We start from the raw sequence: 19,256 nt of genomic DNA on the forward strand, positions 1-19,256 counted from the left end.
ATTATAGATTCATTTTTTTTCAAATCATGTCAGTTTTTATTTCAGTTAACGAATATGTTTTATTTGAGTGTTTTAGTCTATTCCTCACACAGCGCTATCGTGTGACTTCAGATTACTTGGAATATAGTGCATGAGTGAAATGACTTCATGGTGCTTTTGTAGCTTGACAGTCACAATCAGGATCCTCTCATCGCTCATTATCCATGTGTTTCACTCATGAAAACAGTCACACTGGTTTGGAACAACTCGAGGGCGAGTAATGATGACAGAATTGTTATTTTTGGGCGAGCTATTCCAATAGCTCTTTATAATGTAGTGGTGGCTCAGTGGTTAAGGCTCTGGGTTACTGACCATAAGGTTGGGGGTTCAAGCCCCAGCACTGTCAAGATGCCACCGTTGGGCCCTTGACCCTATCTGCTCCAGATAGGGATATGTGAAAAAAAGAATTTCACTGTATATGTGCAAATGTATAATGTGTGACAAAAAATAAAGGCTTCTTTTTCTAACAATGAACAATATATTTTTACAGTATTTATTAATCTTTGTTAATGTTTATTGTTTTTAAATACACTTCTTCATTGTTAGTTCATCACTAATGATAGCACATAAAATGTTTAACTTAAAAAAAGTATTAGTATTTGTTGCAATTAAAGGAATATTCCAGGTTCAATACAAGTTGAGCTCAATCGACAGCATGTGTGTCATAATGTTGATTACCACAAAAATTAATTTCGACTCGTTCCTCCTTTTCTTTAATCCAGTGAGACACTTACAATGGAAGTCAATGGGGTCAATCTGTAAACATTAAAATACTCACTGTTTCAAAAGTATAGACACAAGACATAAACAATATGTGTGTTAACATGATTATAGTGTGATAAAATCACTTACTAACCACATCTGTGGAAAGATATAGACAACTTTACAACTTGGTTGCCATGACGACCTAATGCTGTAAATCCTAAAACGACGATTTAAACAACTTTAGAGCTCAAATAAAACACAAGTTTTAACAGAAGAATTAATACAAGTGCTTTTATAAAATTATAAGCTTCACATTTCTGTCTTTAAACCCTCCAAAAATCGACCCCATTGACTTCCATTGTAAGTGTCTCACTGGAACACACATTTAAAGAACCACTGCTTTATGCTGATTAAATTAGATGATAGACGATGTTTTAATAAATTCTGACACAAACGTTATCATTAATGTTCTTTAGAGAAAAAAAAGAAAAAAAAAAGTTTACATAATTTAACATTATTACCACTTCATTCTAAAACCATGAGATTATTCATAATTATTTTGTTCTACTTACAGTTAACTGTAAGAAATAAAAACAAATCTGAATTTAATTGAATAAATCATGAAATATTTGTATTTCACTATTCTCTGCATAGCTGCTTTGGAACAATATTTCTTGTGAAAAGCACTTTACAAATAAATTTGAAATAAATTGTCAAAATGTTTCTCTTTAGATTTATGCATCTAACCTTACTTAATAAAAATTACATATTTTCCAGATAATATTTTAATAATTTATTTTTGGCTTTACTACAATAAAAATATAAAAGATACTTGTTTAATTTGTCAAACATGTCTTTATAATATCATGTTTACTATTTTTTCACAAGGGGATCATCGTATTTTGGGGGTCCTCGGCATCAGTAGGTTTAAATAAACCCTGTTCTAGAGTATAAGGACTCAGGCAATGTCAGGTGGTTGTGTTCAATCATCAATGAGTGGCCTGTCTCTTAACACACACACACACACACACACACACACACACACACACACAGTTCTGTACCTCGACCCAGTCAAAGATCCGCTGGTTATTGACTTTCTCTTGTAGCAGTCGCTCGAGTTCTCTCGAGATCTCTTCTGAACTCAGAGACGATTTACTGCTCGTCTTCACACACTCGTCTCCAAGAGTAAATTCTACTCCCTACACACACACACACACACACACACATACACACACACACACACACACACACACGCGCACACACACCAGAATCAAAACAGTCTCTAAATGGAAATATATCATTTCAGTAACTGGCAGAGAGATATCAAATCCAGGCTACTGGTTTACTGATCGATAACACTGATTATTGATCAAACGGCTTACGAATTTCTCTCAAACCTTTTCAGTGACAAACTTATTGACGTCCTCGTCTTCCGGCAGGATGTCTTTCCAGCTAAGCCCCGCCTCCCTCCACATTTGTCCCACCTTCTTATGACTCTGAGACAGGAAAGAGATTCAAATTTTATTCAGGGCACAAACATGCTAATATATTCACACAATGTCAGGATGTCTACATTCCTTAGTACTCTCTCCCTCACACACACACACACACACACACACACACACTCACACACACACACATGTTGGTGTATCATTATGAGGACTCTCCACAGACATAATGATTTTTATACTGTACAAACTATAGATTCTATCCCCTAACCCTACCCCTAAACCTAACCCTCACAAAAAACTTTCTGCATTTTTACATTTTCAATAAAACATCGTTTAGTATGTTTAAGTGATTTGAATTATGGGGACACTAGAAATGTCCTCATAAACCACATTTATAGCATAATACACTTGTAATTACCAGTTTATAACCTAAAAAAACCCTGGCCACACACACACACACACACACACACACACACACTCATGCAGACTACACACACGCACACTACATACACTCACACACACACACACACACTCACACAGACTACACACACGCACACTACACTCACTCACTCGCACACTACACTCACTCACTCGCACACTCACGCAGACTACACACACGCACAATTCACTCACACGCACACTTCACTCACACGCACACTTCACTCACACGCACACTTCACTCACACGCACACTCACGCAGACTACACACGCACACTACACACACTCACTCACACACACACACACTACACTCACCCTACACTGACTCACTCACTCACACTAACTCACATACACTCACTCACTCAGACTACACACACGCACACTACACTCACACACACTCACTCACTCACATACACACTCACTCACTCACATACACACACTCACTCACTCACATACACACACTCACTCACTCACATACACACACTCACTCACATACACACACTCACTCACTCACATACACACACTCACTCACTCACATACACTCACTCACTCACTCACATACACTCACTCACTCACTCACATACACTCACTCACTCACTCACATACACTCACTCACTCACTCACATACACTCACTCACTCACTCACTCACATACACTCACTCACTCACTCACTCACTCACATACACTCACTCACTCACTCACATACACACACTCACTCACTCACATACACTCACTCACTCACTCACATACACACACTCACTCACTCACATACACACACTCACTCACTCACATACACACACTCACTCACTCACATACACACACTCACTCACTCACATACACACACTCACTCACATACACACACTCACTCACTCACATACACTCACTCACTCACTCACATACACTCACTCACTCACTCACTCACATACACTCACTCACTCACTCACTCACATACACTCACTCACTCACTCACATACACTCACTCACTCACACGTGTCGTACCATTACTTTGCAGAGCAGGTTGAGGATCTGTGCCAGTAAAACTCCAGCTTTACCCAGAGGCAACAGTGGCTTAGACACCTCCCTAACAATAACAAAGTGAAGAGTTCAGAGGTCATACTGAAATGGGGGTCAACACATGGAACATTTATTCATTTCAAGCTCCAGTGGGTAACAACCACACAAAATAAAAAGCACAGATTTTCAGGATGAATTGTGACCCTCAGGTCTCCATAAGGATGAATATGGATGTTGTTGTGGTGTTAATTTGAGCATTTGATGTATAAGGTCTATGAGCGGTGTGTTTGCTCTCACCTGAACAGTGAGCCCATGGGAATGCCCCCCTCATGCAGCATGGGGCAGATCAGTTCTGACAGATACAGCCAGAAGTGAGGAATATCTATAGCCATGTCCTCTGCCACCTCCAGCACCTCCAACAGCCTATATGAACATACACAGACTTTCATAAACATTATTTTAAAACAATGTTTTCAATTTATTTGAAAACTTTAATCAGCCCCGGCTTCTATTCTAGCACCAACAAATGATTTTAGAGATTTATAGAATTTACTTTATTTACATTATTATTATTTTTATATTGATGTATTTTTTTATTGTATCTATAGACTACATGTCATGTCGCTTTAAATCCTTTTTTTTTTAATTCTAGCACCAAAAATATAACTATAAAAAAAAAAAAAAAACATTACGATTTACATTATTATTTTAATGATCTTTTTTTACATTTTATTTTAAAACTATAACAAGTACTGGTCATGTTGCTTTAAATATTCCATTCTATTCTGTCATTAAAAATAAAATTGTTAAAAGCAAATATATACAAATATTTACATAATTATTTTAATATATATATATTTTTTCTCCTTTCCTTCATTTTAAAGATTCTATTCTATTCTATTCCATAATATAAAATTGTAAAAATTACAATTTACATAAAAAAATAAAAATAATAAATAAATAAATAAAAAAACATTATTACAAATTACATTATTTTAATACAATGTTTTTCATTTTATTAAAAAACTTCCTCCAGCCCTGGTCATGTCATTTTAAAGACTCTATTCTATTTCCAAAATATAAAATTGTAAAAATAATAACACACAAAAAAAAAAAAAAAAATAGATAAAATAAAAACAAAAATAATACACAAAAATTACAATTTACATAACATTTTAATACAATGTTTTTAATTTTATTTAAAAACCTCCACATGCACTTGTTTAAAACACTCTATTCTATTCTCAGAATATAATATTAATTTAATTAAACCTTTAGTTTACCAATAATTTAATTAATTAATAAAATCAATTACAATTGACATTATTATTTTGATACAATGTTTTTTGTCATGTCTCTTTAAACCGTATTCTCTTCTATTTTATTCTATTATAAATTACAATCCAATAAAGGGAATTTGGAGTGGTTCCTCCTAATAAAAAAAAAAAAAAAAAAAAAAAAATCACAATTTCTATTAGTTTTAAAATAATAAATATATTTATGTCATGCAACGACTTCCACTAAAGCACTAAACATAAATAAAATAGTTTAAGAACACTTTGTGACAGTGTCTCTCACCCTTTGAAGTATTGTTGTGTTGACAGTGTTTGTGTTTTGACGAGTTGGTGAAACAGTAAACCCATGTGCTCTCTGGTGACAGTGCTGCGCTCCAGTGTCGACTCTATTCCCGTCCGCACAAATACAGAAAGCAGAGACGGGCAGTTCAGCTCACTGATGCACTGCAGGGCCTCCTACAGGACAGGAGGATAAACAACAGCGTTAGATGTGGATTTAATTGGATTGTGAAAAGTGGACTATGATATTATTGCTTAAGATTTTTCTTGCCCATGAATGACAAAGGGTCAATTATGATTTCATGCCAACTTTAAAGAGTCTCTGTGTGTGTGTGTGTGTGTGTGTGTGTGTACCTTCATGTCATTGATGTGCAAGTACTCCTCTATGATGGCAGTTGATTTCTTCTCCAGTTCTTCTTCTGTCAGGGCAGGTTTAGAAGAAATGGGTGGAGGAGTCGGTACAGTCTCTCTCTTCACTTTAAAAATACAAAAATACAAAAATAAAAAAAGTCTGACAAAACCTTCAAAGTAGAATGTACGTTGTTCTATTTGCAGTAAAAGTATCACTGCAAAAAGGTAATTAATGCAATATATATATATATTTTGAAAAAAAAAAAAATTCAAATCTAATAATCGCTGATAACACAACAATTGAATCTTAAAAAAAAAAAAAAAAAAGACTTTTTAAACCATAATAACCCTGTGCTGCGTACTGTGTGACATTTGACCCCAGCTCTCCGTACCATTCTCGCGGCTAGCGTGTTCTCTTTCTCTCTCGCGTTCGTCCATCATGCTGGACACGCGGCGGACCGTTTCAGCAGGACGCTGGTCTTGCTCCCGGCTCCTTTCCTTCTCGCGACTGAAACTTCGCTTGCTGACCGCGGGACGATTCCGGTCCAGCCGGTCTGATCCGCGGTCGTCACGGCGATCGTAACGGTCGCCACCCCTGTCCATGCGCTCATCACGCCGATCGAAACGATCGCTACGTTCCCGACTGGAGCTATTCCTGTGACATAAACACAACAATAAAACCAGTGATGTGAGAGAAAGACACAATATAATAAAAACAAAAAAGATAACAAATCTATCGCGTTGTCATCGCTGGTTGTATGCAACAACACACATACAACACTACCAGTGTAGAGTCCGATTCACGATCAAATGACTCTTAGGAGGCTGTTCCGATATGATAGGTGTGGGTGAGAAACAGATCAATATTTAAGTCCTTTTTTACTATAAAGTCTCCTCCCTGCCCAGTAGATGGTGATATGCAAAAAAAACAAAAGAAGAAAGTGAAAGTGGAGATTTATAGTAAAAAAGGACTTAAATATTGATCTGTTTATCACCCACACCTGTCATATCACTTCTGAAGACATGGATTAAAACACTGGAGTCTTGTGGATTACTTTTATGCTGCCTTTATTTGCGTTTTGGAGCTTCAATGTTTTGGTCACCATTCACTTGCATTGTATGAACCTACAGCTGAAATATTCTTCTAAAAATCTTAATTTGTGTTCTACAGAAGAAAGAAAGTCATACACATCTGGGATGGCATGAGGGTGTGTAAATGATGAGAGAATTTTCATTTTTGGGTGAACTATCCCTTTAATGAATCTCACAAATCAAACTCAATTTATTATTATGATTATTTTAATCAATTTAACGATTTACTTCCTTACTGCATAAGTCATGACCAACTTTAACAGACCAACTTGCCCTTTAGTGGTACCTACTAAAAAAAAAATTCAAACTAAGTTTCAAGTGAAGTTGTACACACGTTTTGTTTTAATAAATAAGTACTTTAATTTATGAAAAACAATATATATAAATAAATAATATGCCAAATATGACCAAATACAGTATTATATAATTGTTAATGCATTTTAATCTTTATGTGGAATTGGAAGCTTCTTTCCCATCCCTACTCATGAACACTGAACTTGACCTCTGACCTGTTAGGGACCCTCCTGTCAGAGTCGATGTTGGCAGAAGAGGATGAGGAGGATGAGGAAGATTGCTGAAGTGCTGAGAATCGATTCAGAGTGCTCGTGCGACCAGAATCCTGAGATCCTAAACCACACACACACACACAAAAACGGACACAAGTGTTATATCACTGTCACAAGTGTGTATATTTGTTCTTGATAAAATCACACACCCTCACCACTGTCACTGGGTTTGGCTCCCGAGCCTCCGCTACTCCCTTTGCCCCAACTGCCCCATGTTCCTTTACCCCCTGGGGCGAGAAGCTGGTTATTGAAGTCCAAAGCACCCGGCTATGTGAGAAAACAAACATCAATAAAGAGTTCAGTGCTCATGCAAGTCAAGATCAAAGTATTACATCAATAAAGGGATAGTTCACCCAAAAATGAAACTTCAATTTCTGAGCGAAATCCGACGAAATTTAGATCAATCTTGATGCTGCTCTTTTCTTTACAATGATATTTCATAGTGACCACAGCTGTCAATCTCCAAAAAAGACAAAAAGCACCAGAATAGTATCTTCAAAGTAGTCCATATATGACTTGTGTGCTATGTTCCAAGCCTTTTGAAGTCATATGATAGCTTTGTGTAACAAACAGACCAAAATTTAAGCTGTTATTCACTGAGAATCTTCACATCCACCTCAACTCTTAAATATTGCAACCTGATGGAGCGCATCTTTGCACAACATATTTGAACTGAATGCGAGCTAAAACCAGATTAGAGACGTACTGATTCTGAAGAATTTCACTGTATGGAAAAGAGCAGCCAAGGCATTCTACTAAACTTGTGTCATACGGGTTTGGAACAAAATAAGGGTGAGTACGTGATGACAGAATTTTTATTTTCTGGTGAACTATTCCTTTAAGGATTAGTCATTGATGTTTCACTGGTGATGGATCAGACCTTGGTGATCTTGCTGAGTCGTGTGGGATCGATTGGCCTGTTTTTGGTGGAAATGGGCACCGTGTTCCAGCCATCGTCAGGGGCCTGGTTGCCACGGGAACCAGGTGCATGCGGTCCACCGCGGGGCCCCGGGCCACCGACCCCTCCTCCTCCTCCTCCACCTCCTCCACCACGGCCATCCTTCTTAGACAGCAGCTGCTGTTGAACCTTGGCCTGTTCTCTGTGCTCTTCAAGCTCCGCCTCCTTGTGGATCTGCTCAATCGTCTTCGGCCCCAGATCTCCTCTGCGCGGGACCCAGTTATTCTAACAAAATAAGGCAAGCAATACACTTATAATAGAAGTCTATGGGGCAAGTAATACACTTATAATAGAAGTCTATGGGGCAAGTAATACATTTATAATAGAAGTCTATGGGGCAAGTAATACACGTATAATAGAAGTCTATGGGGCAAGTAATACACGTATAATAGAAGTCTATGGGGCAAGTAATACACGTATAATAGAAGTCTATAAGGCAAGTAATACACTTATAATAGAAGTCTATAAGGCAAGTAATACACTTATAATAGAAATCTATGGGGCAAGTAATACACATATAATAGAAGTCTATGGGGCAAGTAATACACTTATAATAGAAGTCTATGGGGCAAGTAATACACTTATAATAGAAGTCTATGGGGCAAGTAATACATTTATAATAGAAGTCTATTAAATATGTTTTCTAGTTGTCACCCTATTTGATTAATCCTTACGAAAATTAAACATGGTTTTACTATAGTAGTATTGTCGTAACCATGGTTAATTGTGTGGTTAATATGGTTTTTCTATAAATACCATAGAAAAACCATCATTATTTTCGTAAGGGCATTTCACCTTTATTAAATACAGGTTTCAAAGTAGCTTCACCAACACTGCTTTATGGATAGTTACATCACAGTCCTTTCTGGTACACGTGCACGAATATGATGTGAAAGAAACTGGGTTGAATTTTTTAAGCTAGTTATGACACGAGTTAAAAGATTAGATATAATCTTACACAATCAGGAGAGTCAAATTACTATCAGTGGTAACTGACAGCATTAGGTTAAAATTAAACTTCAATTTTTTTCCACTATTAATGTTTTATTTCCTCCCAACAGTTGCGCTTCAGCAGAAATGAAACTTAAAACATTCTTCAGTTAGTCACAAGTAGGGCGTGTGTGTACGTCACACAAACACACATGGAATCAGTGTCCCAACCCACTGTCTCACACACACACACACAGTACACAGACAGTACACACACTAGACACACACACACTACACACACAGACAGTACACACACACACACACACACACACACACACACACACACACGTTGGTTTAGCTATCATTATGAGGACTCTCCAAAGACATAATGATTTTTATACTGTATAAACTATAGATTCTATCCCCTAACCCTAACCCTACCCCTAAACCTAACCCTCACAAAAAACTTTCTGCATTTTTACATTTTCAATAAAACATCATTTAGTATGTTTAAGTGATTTGAATTATGGGGACACTAGAAATGTCCTCATAAACCACATTTATAGCATAATACCCTTGTAATTACCAGTTTGTAACCTAAAAAAAAAAGTCCTCGTAAACCACTTAAACCTGCCCACACACACACACACACACACACACACACACACACACACACACTCACACACACACACTCACACACACACACACACACTCACACACTCACACACACTCACACACTCACACACACTCACACACTCACACACTCACACACACTCACACACACTCACACACACTCACACACTCTCACACACACACTCTCACACACACACTCTCACACACACACACTCACACACACACACTCACACACACACACTCACACACTCACACTCACACTCACACACTCACACTCACACACTCACACTCACACACTCACACTCACACACTCACACACTCACACTCACACACTCACACTCACACACTCACACTCACACACTCACACTCACACTCACACACTCACACACTCACACACTCACACTCACACTCACACTCACACACTCACACTCACACTCACACACTCACACACTCACACACTCACACACTCACACACTCACACACACACACTCTCACACACTCTCACACACACACTCTCACACACACACTCTCACACACACACACACTCACACACAGTGTATTATGAGAGTTTACCCGTCGTAAATCAAGAACGTCCTGCAACATGAAACGAGTTCTGGAAGAGGTTTTCCTCTCCTTAATAATTTTCTCCATCTGGTTAAAATATTGATCCATTCTCGGCTGAAAAGGAGAGAGAGAGTGAGTTTAAATTACATCAGCAGAGCATGTGTGTGTGTATTGTAACACTGAAATTAGGGCTGGACGATATATAATATATATCAATATTTAAAACTGACTTCGCTGTCGATAAAAAAAATTGAGTGTGAGATGTTTTAAACTTCAACAGCAATACGCAGTTACAGTCCGTAAATCCAGTTCATTTCCGTGAATCAATTATTTGATTCAAAATGATTCTGATTTGTTCGTGCTTTCATTTAGAAATGTTCATGTGGCGTTATTCATTAATCAAAAGTGTTTCAGAAAAATAATATGTAGATAAATATTGCCATATAATACCATACATTGTTTCATTGATGCATATAAATGAAAATGATTATAATTAATTATTTTGTTCATGTTCATCTCAAGGATTTTCATCTACATTTTTCTGTTTTACATCTTGCATTAAGCACTACTTGGTTGCAAGTACTGTTTAAATTAAATGATAATTATTCCGAAAACAACAACAACAAAAAAACGTATATGCCATTTCAAAGAAAATCCATAAATATTAAGATATATTTGAAGTATCATCAAAAAACAGACAAGAATATAAACTAGCGCTGTCAGTCGATTGAAACAGTCAATTGTTACTATGAATCTACTATGAAAAATGGTAAACGCGTTAAAGAAAAAAAACGTAATGCATCTGAAAATTAATCGCATTACAGAAAAATTAATGTGTTAAACATTTTAAATATTTGCATGCATTACCGCTTTAATTTCAAAAGCTTTACAGAAATACATAATACAGTTATAAAGATATACTATTTATAACTATATCGTCCGAATTGTGTGTGTGTGCGTCACCTTTGCCTTCTCGAAGTCCAGATCTTTCCCGATGGTTGACAGCAGTCGGCAGAGACACTCTAAACTCTCCTCATCGTGATTCTTCAGCAGTTTAACAATACAATCGTGCATGATGGTCTCCGTTAACATCTTCAATTTAAACAACTCGCCAATGAACTTGATGTTGCCTAGCGACCGTCGCCGGGCTTGGTCTTTGGCGTCTTCGAGCTCCTCCTTCAACCTTTGCCTCTCCTCCTCCTGAAGAGACAGGTAGTGAGGTCACAAAAACTGTTATGCCATTACGGCATGGCATTCTGTGTTCAGTATGGCATACGAGTATACTAACCTAGTATACTTCAAAGGGTAACTGTTTATTATTATTTTTTGTTTATGTGTGATTCCGAGTTCAAACGATAACAATCAAATAACAGATGAAGAAAGAGCAGTTTGCAAAATTCGCAGCAGTTCATTAAGCACGTATTTTATACTTTTGAATATTTTTATTTTTTATTTAATTATTTATTTTTGGATTTTTCCCCTTTTTCTCCCAATTTGGAACGCCCAATTCCCAATGTGCTTTTAAGTCCTCGTGGTCGCGTAGTGATTCGCCTCATTGGCTCTGCATCTGAGACTGTCAATCCGTGCATCTTATCACGTGGCTTGTTGAGCGCGTTGCCACGGAGACATAGCGCGTGTGGAGGCTTCATGCCATCCACCGCAGCATCCACGCTCAACTCACCACGTGCCCCACCGAGAACAAACCACATTATAGCGACCACGAGGAGGTTACCCCATGTGACTCTACCCTCCCTAGCAACCGGGCCAATTTGGTTGCTTAGGAGACCTGGCTGGAGTCACTCAGCACGCCCTGGGAATTGAACTAGTGAACTAGAGAACTCCAGCGGTGGTAGCCAGCGTCTTTCACCACTGAGCTACCCATGCCCCATCATTTTATTTTATTAATTTTAGGGTGAAATATCACCCGGACATGTTCTCTCATGTTCTAACAAAATGACTGTGTAATTCTGTTAAAAAGTAACTGAAATTCAAGTGTAGTTCTGGTGTGTGTGTGTGTGTGTTGTGTTCGTACCCCTGTGGCAGCGTCCAGCTCTTTCTGTTTCTTCTCAAACGTTTCATCATCGTCTTTGTCCTTCTCAAACTCTTTCTGACAACGATTCAGCAACAACTTCCTGAAATTCACTGTCACTCCAGGTTTATCTGACGTGGGAACTTTCAGCTACGATGAGAAACAAAACGCACACAAATGAAATTTGCCCTGATTTATTTACGTTCCTCTACAATGACAGGGGAAGATTTTCTATGAATAAAAACTACATTTCTCCCTGTTCATCACACAAAGCTGTCATCTTGCTTAAAAAGACTTGGAATATAGTGAACAAGTTACTTTAATAAACACACCCCGATCAGGCAGCGGCACATGTTGGCGTAAGCGACTGAGAAGTTCGGTTCAGAGATGGCTTTCTCAAAGATGAGGTCGATGACCCCCTTCAGCCGCTCCTCCGTGTCGATGCTCAGCTCGGTCACCTGCTTCATGAGCGACTGGAACATCTGCGGCGTCAGTTTATTTAACACGCTGCGAACGCGTTTGAACAGCTCTTGTGTCTTTAGACCATCAGCGGCGTCTTCATCACTCTGACCGGCGCGCTTCACAGACGGCTTCCAAGCCTTCTCCGCTTTATTCAACTGTACGTCCTCGTTCAGGGAAACGCTCGCGATGATCTTACGTGGCTCTTTCCCGCGCTGGCCCTGACCGGAACGGCGAGGGCCGCTCAGACCGGACGGCTAAAGAGAGAATGTCATGATGGAAAGATAATGTGAAACAAACAAACCTTTGGGCACACTCGTTTATAATGGTATGCATTTTATGACATGTTGCCATGGTAACTGACCGGGCCACGCCCCCCGACTGACGGGCGGCCGAGGTTGGCGAATGAAGGTGTGAAATCTGGGCCGCAGTTCATTCCAGGCAAACGACTCGGATCCAACTGCCTCAAAGGTGTTTTATTGGCCTAAAGAGAGAGAATATTGATTGACATTTTTATTCTGTAGTGCTATCTCTACTATCTATCTTTATAAATCACTTTCAATTATGTTGGATTGTTATCACTTTAAATGTGTTCTGCTGAAGAAAGAGAGTCAAACACATCTGGAATATCATGAGGGTGAGTAAATAATGAGAGAATTTTCATTTTTGGGTGAACTATCCCTTTAACACATTAGACATTCATTGTAGTTTTGATTAGAGTAGATGATATATCAGTTTTACAGGTTAATCGGGCTGATAGTTGCTTCTTGGAATTATCAGTTATTGGCAAAAATCTCGTTTTTTTTATTATTATTTCTTTGTGAACGGTGCAGGAGGATTCTACAGTATAACAGCGGCCACTAGAGTTTTTTTATTGTTTTTTTTCACCCCATTTCGGAATGCCCAATTCCCAATGTGCTCTAAGTCCTCGTGGTGGCGTAGTGACTCGCCTCAATCCGGGTGGCGGAGGATGAATCTCATCTGCCTTTGCGTCTGAGACCGTCAATCCATGCATCTTATCACGTGGCTTGTTGAGTGCGTTACCGCGGAGACGTAGTGCGTGTGGAGGCTTCACGCTATTCTCCACGGCATCCACGCACAATTCACCACACGCCCCACCGAGAGCGAGAACCACATTATAGCGACCACGATGAGGTTACCCCATGTGACTCTACCCACCCTAGCAACCGGGCCAATTTGGTTGCTAAGGAGACCTGGCTGGAGTCACTCAGCACGCCCTGGATTCGAACTCGCGACTCGTAGTCAGCGTCAATACTCGCTGAGCTACCCAGGACCCCCCGGTCTCTAGAGGTTTAATTAAAAACAATCATGTGGGGATTCGCTCTCTAAATCTTTCATCATTGACAACATTCATCTATATTTTTATCCTCACTTCAATGCATATTTTGCTGTTTTGTTTCTGGCTTCTTTTGCGTTATGCACCAGATCTTCATTTTTATATTATTGGGATTTTGGTTGAACAATAAACTGCATCTGGGATTTCATTACTTTTGGACAAGGCTCTATGTCTGTGTCCGTCATATTAAGGAAAGACTAAGACATAAAAAACAATATCGGCAGATTAATCGCTTATCAGTGTTTTCTTACCACCTTTCCACTATCAGTTGACCTCTAGTTTTTATGGAGCAACCTGATAGCAACTTGCATTTTTAGAGCACACCGCGGCTTCACATTTCATGCTTGAGGAATGACTGTGTGTTATTTATGTTGTAGGGCAAAACTGGAAATTTTCTTCAAGTAATATTAACCACAGACCTTATTTTACTCATACATCAAAAAGTGCTATGGTAACAATCCCATCAGAGCCCTCCAGGTTGGCCTATAAACTGACATCATGACTGAACATGATGGAAATTAAACTAAACTAGATAGAGAGAGAGAGAGAAGCAGCTAAAGTTCAGCTATCACAAGTTTTCACATTTCTCAGATACATTTTGTAATGCGAGTCATCTACCTTGTCCAGAACTACATCTGAGATTTGTGGAAGTCCCTCAGGTTTGTTCATGCTGGCACTGATGAACTGGAAGCCGAGCAGAAACTCTCGATCGTATTTCTTCTTCTCCTCTGGGTTCAGAGGTTTCCATTGTTCTGTGGGAAACAATGGGAAAACATTCAATAGTAAGCTTTTCAGTTGCAGATGATACCAATTATATTACTCAGATAAGATAAGTTCTGGTCCTGGTGTTTGGCCAATACAGCATTTCATTAGTGGTAAAATACATGATCTAATATCAGCTATAAATGTAAAACACCTGCTCACCAGCTACTGTGTACATAAATACAGCTGCACGAAACTGAGACTGTAAATAACTAGGTTACTACATATTTTAGCAGAAGGATGCCACTTCATGAATTTGCATAATACAAATAACATTTAGATGAAAAGTTGCACCCAGCATCGTTTTAAAAAGGCATTAATGCACTTGAGATTATTCTATTTAGTGAAAAGTCACTGATGTACAGTTCAGTATGCATTTATCCCATGCTTGCATGTTTTATGCGTTTACCTGCTTTGTACTGGTATTTCTGTTCAGTGGGCGTGTCGGGGGTGGGGCTCCGCGGATTGATGTTTTCAGCATCGAGTTTATCTTCTTTCTCCTCCCAGGTCTCATCTGCTGCTTCTGCAGGGGGCGGGGCCACCGGGGCAGTGCTCTCTGGCTCCACCTTCACTGGGGGTGTGGCCACTGGCTCAGGGGGCGTGGGCTTTTAAAAGGCAATAGGTAACTTTAATCTTAATGGTTAATTCACATCAAGCAGTAAAAAGCTTTTAAATAAACCTAACCCTTACCTAAACCTACGTTTTTGCTGCGGCACTTAAACTGGTTTTAAGAATCCTGTAATTTCACTGGTATTGATGTGGACTCCTATTGAATACACACCATGCGTACCTAGCACCAAATTGATTACAACAGTTGTACTATAAATATGATTACTAATGGTAGACTACTACTATTATCACTATTGCAAGATGATGATGAAAACATAATGAGTGATGATACTGTATATTCATTATTACCAGTATTTTGCAATAAAGCAAGTGCAATCTGTTTTGTCAGACTGATTTTATTTGCATTAAACCACATAAATTGCTTCAGGTATAGTTTAGGTATGCACACTTTTCAAAGTAGCTGGCAAAAATGTGAAAAACTGTTTAAAATTTTGCATTGTTCTTGGTGTGAAGAGTCTGATTGACAGGTGCTATTATTATTATTAAATACAAAGAAACAGTTTTGAATACAAAACATCCTCTCACCTCTTTAAAGGCATCAAGTACATCGCCCGCCTCCTTTTTGTTAAGATCTTTCATTTTTCTCTTCTTCTTTGGCACAGAAACCGCTGAAAACACGCACACAGTATTAACACTGACACACTATTAAGAAAACAGATACAATAGAAAATACAAACTACAACAGGACAGAGGGAAGTTTTAAGGCAGAGACATACTCTATGCAAATTCTTAGCAAATGCATTGCAAGTCTTGTTAAAATGCGCTCTTGCGTTACTTAGGCCGTAAAAACCTCGTACATATGTCGACTGTTTAACTAACTTTTTCTAACTTGCTCAGCAAGATTTGCTTCAAACTGTTGCTCCGCCATGACGGTAGTTGACCTGAAAGACAAAACTCACCATAGAAGACAATTTACACAAATATCCGCTATAAGAGCCCTTATGAGAATGCTGAGAATGCAACACGTACTTGTATTACATCACGAAATGCGCTCTTGACACACTTAGAAACGAAAATGAATGAAATCACGCTAATGTAGCTTAAAGTGTATGCGATTGGCGATTGTTTGCACTAATGCCCGCTAAAGCATTGGCACTGCCGCGTTATGAACAAGCCTAAGTTTTAGACGCATTTCGTAACGCATGAAATCGAGCTAGTGTAGCTAGAAGTGTGTGCGTTCCCATGTTTTGGGCCTTTCGAGACATACCTTGCATAGTACTCTCGGAGGGAGTGGTATGTGGAGTGGGCGTGTCCTCCCGCTCCTCTATTGAAGCGGGCGTGGCTTTAGAGACTTCCGCAACAACCTCTGAGGGGGCAGTGGTTTCCTTGACGACTGGTTCAGGTGTTTCCTTGGCAGCATGTGAAGGTGTTTCTTTGACAACAGACGGAGGCGGGTTGCTAACAACAGTTTCCGGGGTTTGCTTAGTACTCGGAACAGGTGTCTCCTTAACAACAGGTTTTTCCTTGACGACAGGTGTTTCCTTGACAACAGCCTCCCGGGTAACCTGCGGAGCGGCTTCCTCTTCAACCGGTGTAGGAACTGGTGTAGGCATTTCCTTGGCAACCACAGGAGAAATCTGCTTGACAACAGGAGCGGGAGTCTCCTTGAAAAATGGAGGAATGGGCACTTCCTCAGCAACCTGAATGGGAGTCTCTTTGACAACCTGAGGGGGAGTATTTATAACAACAGGTGTTGCCTTGAGAGTCCTGTCAGGCATTTCCACGGTAACCGGTGGAGCTTCTTTAGTAATGTCAGGCTCGGCGATAGGGCTGATGTCTTGGTAGTCGCCTTGAGTGTGGGCGCCCCCTGCTGGTACGCCGTTAAACATTTGTAGCTCTTCAGGCTGCACTATGGGAGATTGAAGCGCTGGCTCCGCCCGGGAGATGCACACAGGCAGGGTGACAGTCACAAGCCCCTCCTCTTTATCTTTAAAGGGTGTGGCTTCTGCACCGTTAGAACTAGAGGGGGCGGATACCGCTGTAATACCCCCTTGCCATTTCACTTCCGTATGTGTGTCCACAGCACCGGGAGTCACATCGGCAGGGGGCGGAGCATCTACCAAGTCACTTATTGGACTGGTGGGAGGCGGAGTGGGTGGGGCATCAGGAAGAGGGCTTTCACCTGGAGGGATGGGAAACTCCGCTCTGGTTGTCATGACGACCGCAGGTATGGGGTTGTCACCGTTGGGCTGTGTGATGACATCGATGTCCAAGCCGGGTAGCAGTGACTGAAAAAGAACACAACATAACACGTGTGTGTGTGTGTGGGTGTGTACTTGCCCATGGGGTTGTGTAGGTGTGTGTGTTACCTGTGCAGGTGTGTGTGCTACTGCCTGAGGGGTGTAGGTGTGTGCGTGTGTTATTAAAGGGATAGTTCACCCAAATATAAAAACTCTGTCATTATGTACTCACCCTCATATATTTACTCAAACCCATACGAGGTAATTTTTTTTACCATCAAACACTAAAAGGGTGGGAAAATTAAAGGGTGTGCATGCTCCTATATTCCATAGTTCATAGTGACCACTATATTCCAAGTCTTCTGAATTTATATGATTGCTTTTTATGTTATTCACTGCACTTCAGCTCTCAAGTATTACTCAAACTCGCAAGTAATTAAAATATAGCGCCTTAAGATGAATCACATCGATAGCAACACTATCATTTTGAGCATGCAGAAGTGTGCAGGAAATTTGAGAGCTCCCAAGGGTCACATTTTCAGTGAATAACTGCAAAAGTGGTGGAAAAGATTATCAATGAATAACAAATTTGGGTCCCGTTCCTCACACAAATCTATCATGCAAAATCAAAAGCCGTGGAATATAGTGCACAAGCCATATGGGCTACTTTAATTTTACATTTATGTCCTTTTTGATAGGTCAATTTATGCTATCACTGCATATCAAAAAACATTGTTTAACGTCTCCTTTATCATTGGAATAAAGTCAAAACATTTTAGAATGACATGAGTGAGTAAATGCAATTTTTGGAACTATTTGTTCAGGTGTATACCTGTGGAGGTGTGGGTGTCAAGCCACTGCGACCTCCTGACATGATCTCTTCTGTGATGTCACGACCGCCCTGATTAGGGTCTCTGATTCTTATCTAGATAAAGAGAGATTGATAGAGAGGCAACAGAAAGAATGAGAACATGGAGAGAGACACATTAACATTCACCACATGGAAAACAGAAAAAGACTGAACCACAAAAAGACGAATAAAAACCTCGCAATAAAAACTGAGAAACAACACAAGAGCCAATGACTTAATCCAAGACGTGTTTATCAGCGCAGTAGGAGACAAAATATGCAATGAATGTCCCTGACAAACACACACACACACACACACTACCTTATAAAGAAGAAAAGGCAAAACAGCGCACAATGTCCTGAAAAATGTTTACCCTGTTCAACTAAAATGCATTCTAAAAAATAAAAAAAACGACTGTTTGTCTAACTTATCGTCAACGTCCGCAAAGACTTTTCGCAATGCATTATACACTGACTCACCAGGCCCCCGAGAGACACACACACACACACACACACACACACGCGCACGCACGCACGCATGAGGCAGCACATTCCCTACCTGGCTCCCCCCGGCCGGAGAGGAGTTCTGCTAGGCCCGGCTCATCCTGGTGCTGGAGTTTAAACAGCCCAATTCTGACACTCTAAAGTGGGCAGAACATTCACACAGTCTCTGGG

General features: G+C 39.7%; 1 protein-coding gene across 2 annotated transcripts in view; it reads right to left on the minus strand.

Annotated features, from left to right (window-relative positions):
- The window catches only part of LOC127429917 (eukaryotic translation initiation factor 4 gamma 1-like), a 52,085-nt gene that overhangs the window by 2,029 nt on the left and 30,800 nt on the right, over positions 1-19,256 (minus strand). The window contains exons 9-28 of one of the 2 annotated variants that reach the window (XM_051679277.1): positions 18,565-18,657; positions 16,760-17,780; positions 16,078-16,160; positions 15,332-15,527; positions 14,779-14,912; positions 13,168-13,287; positions 12,677-13,060; positions 12,348-12,494; positions 11,279-11,515; positions 10,325-10,429; positions 8,111-8,413; positions 7,386-7,497; positions 7,174-7,291; positions 5,965-6,227; positions 5,576-5,697; positions 5,226-5,398; positions 3,945-4,070; positions 3,633-3,714; positions 2,142-2,240; positions 1,806-1,943 (exon numbers count right to left, since the gene is read on the minus strand). In XM_051679277.1, coding sequence (XP_051535237.1) covers positions 1,806-1,943; positions 2,142-2,240; positions 3,633-3,714; positions 3,945-4,070; positions 5,226-5,398; positions 5,576-5,697; positions 5,965-6,227; positions 7,174-7,291; positions 7,386-7,497; positions 8,111-8,413; positions 10,325-10,429; positions 11,279-11,515; positions 12,348-12,494; positions 12,677-13,060; positions 13,168-13,287; positions 14,779-14,912; positions 15,332-15,527; positions 16,078-16,160; positions 16,760-17,780; positions 18,565-18,657 — 4,056 coding nt within the window. Of the gene's footprint in view, positions 1-1,805; positions 1,944-2,141; positions 2,241-3,632; positions 3,715-3,944; positions 4,071-5,225; positions 5,399-5,575; positions 5,698-5,964; positions 6,228-7,173; positions 7,292-7,379; positions 7,498-8,110; positions 8,414-10,324; positions 10,430-11,278; positions 11,516-12,347; positions 12,495-12,676; positions 13,061-13,167; positions 13,288-14,778; positions 14,913-15,331; positions 15,528-16,077; positions 16,161-16,759; positions 17,781-18,564; positions 18,658-19,256 lie in introns of both variants that reach the window. The other variant, XM_051679276.1, reaches the window with a different exon arrangement.

The sequence above is a fragment of the Myxocyprinus asiaticus genome, chromosome 39 (assembly GCF_019703515.2).
Source record: "Myxocyprinus asiaticus isolate MX2 ecotype Aquarium Trade chromosome 39, UBuf_Myxa_2, whole genome shotgun sequence".
Taxonomy (NCBI): Eukaryota; Metazoa; Chordata; class Actinopteri; order Cypriniformes; family Catostomidae; genus Myxocyprinus; species Myxocyprinus asiaticus.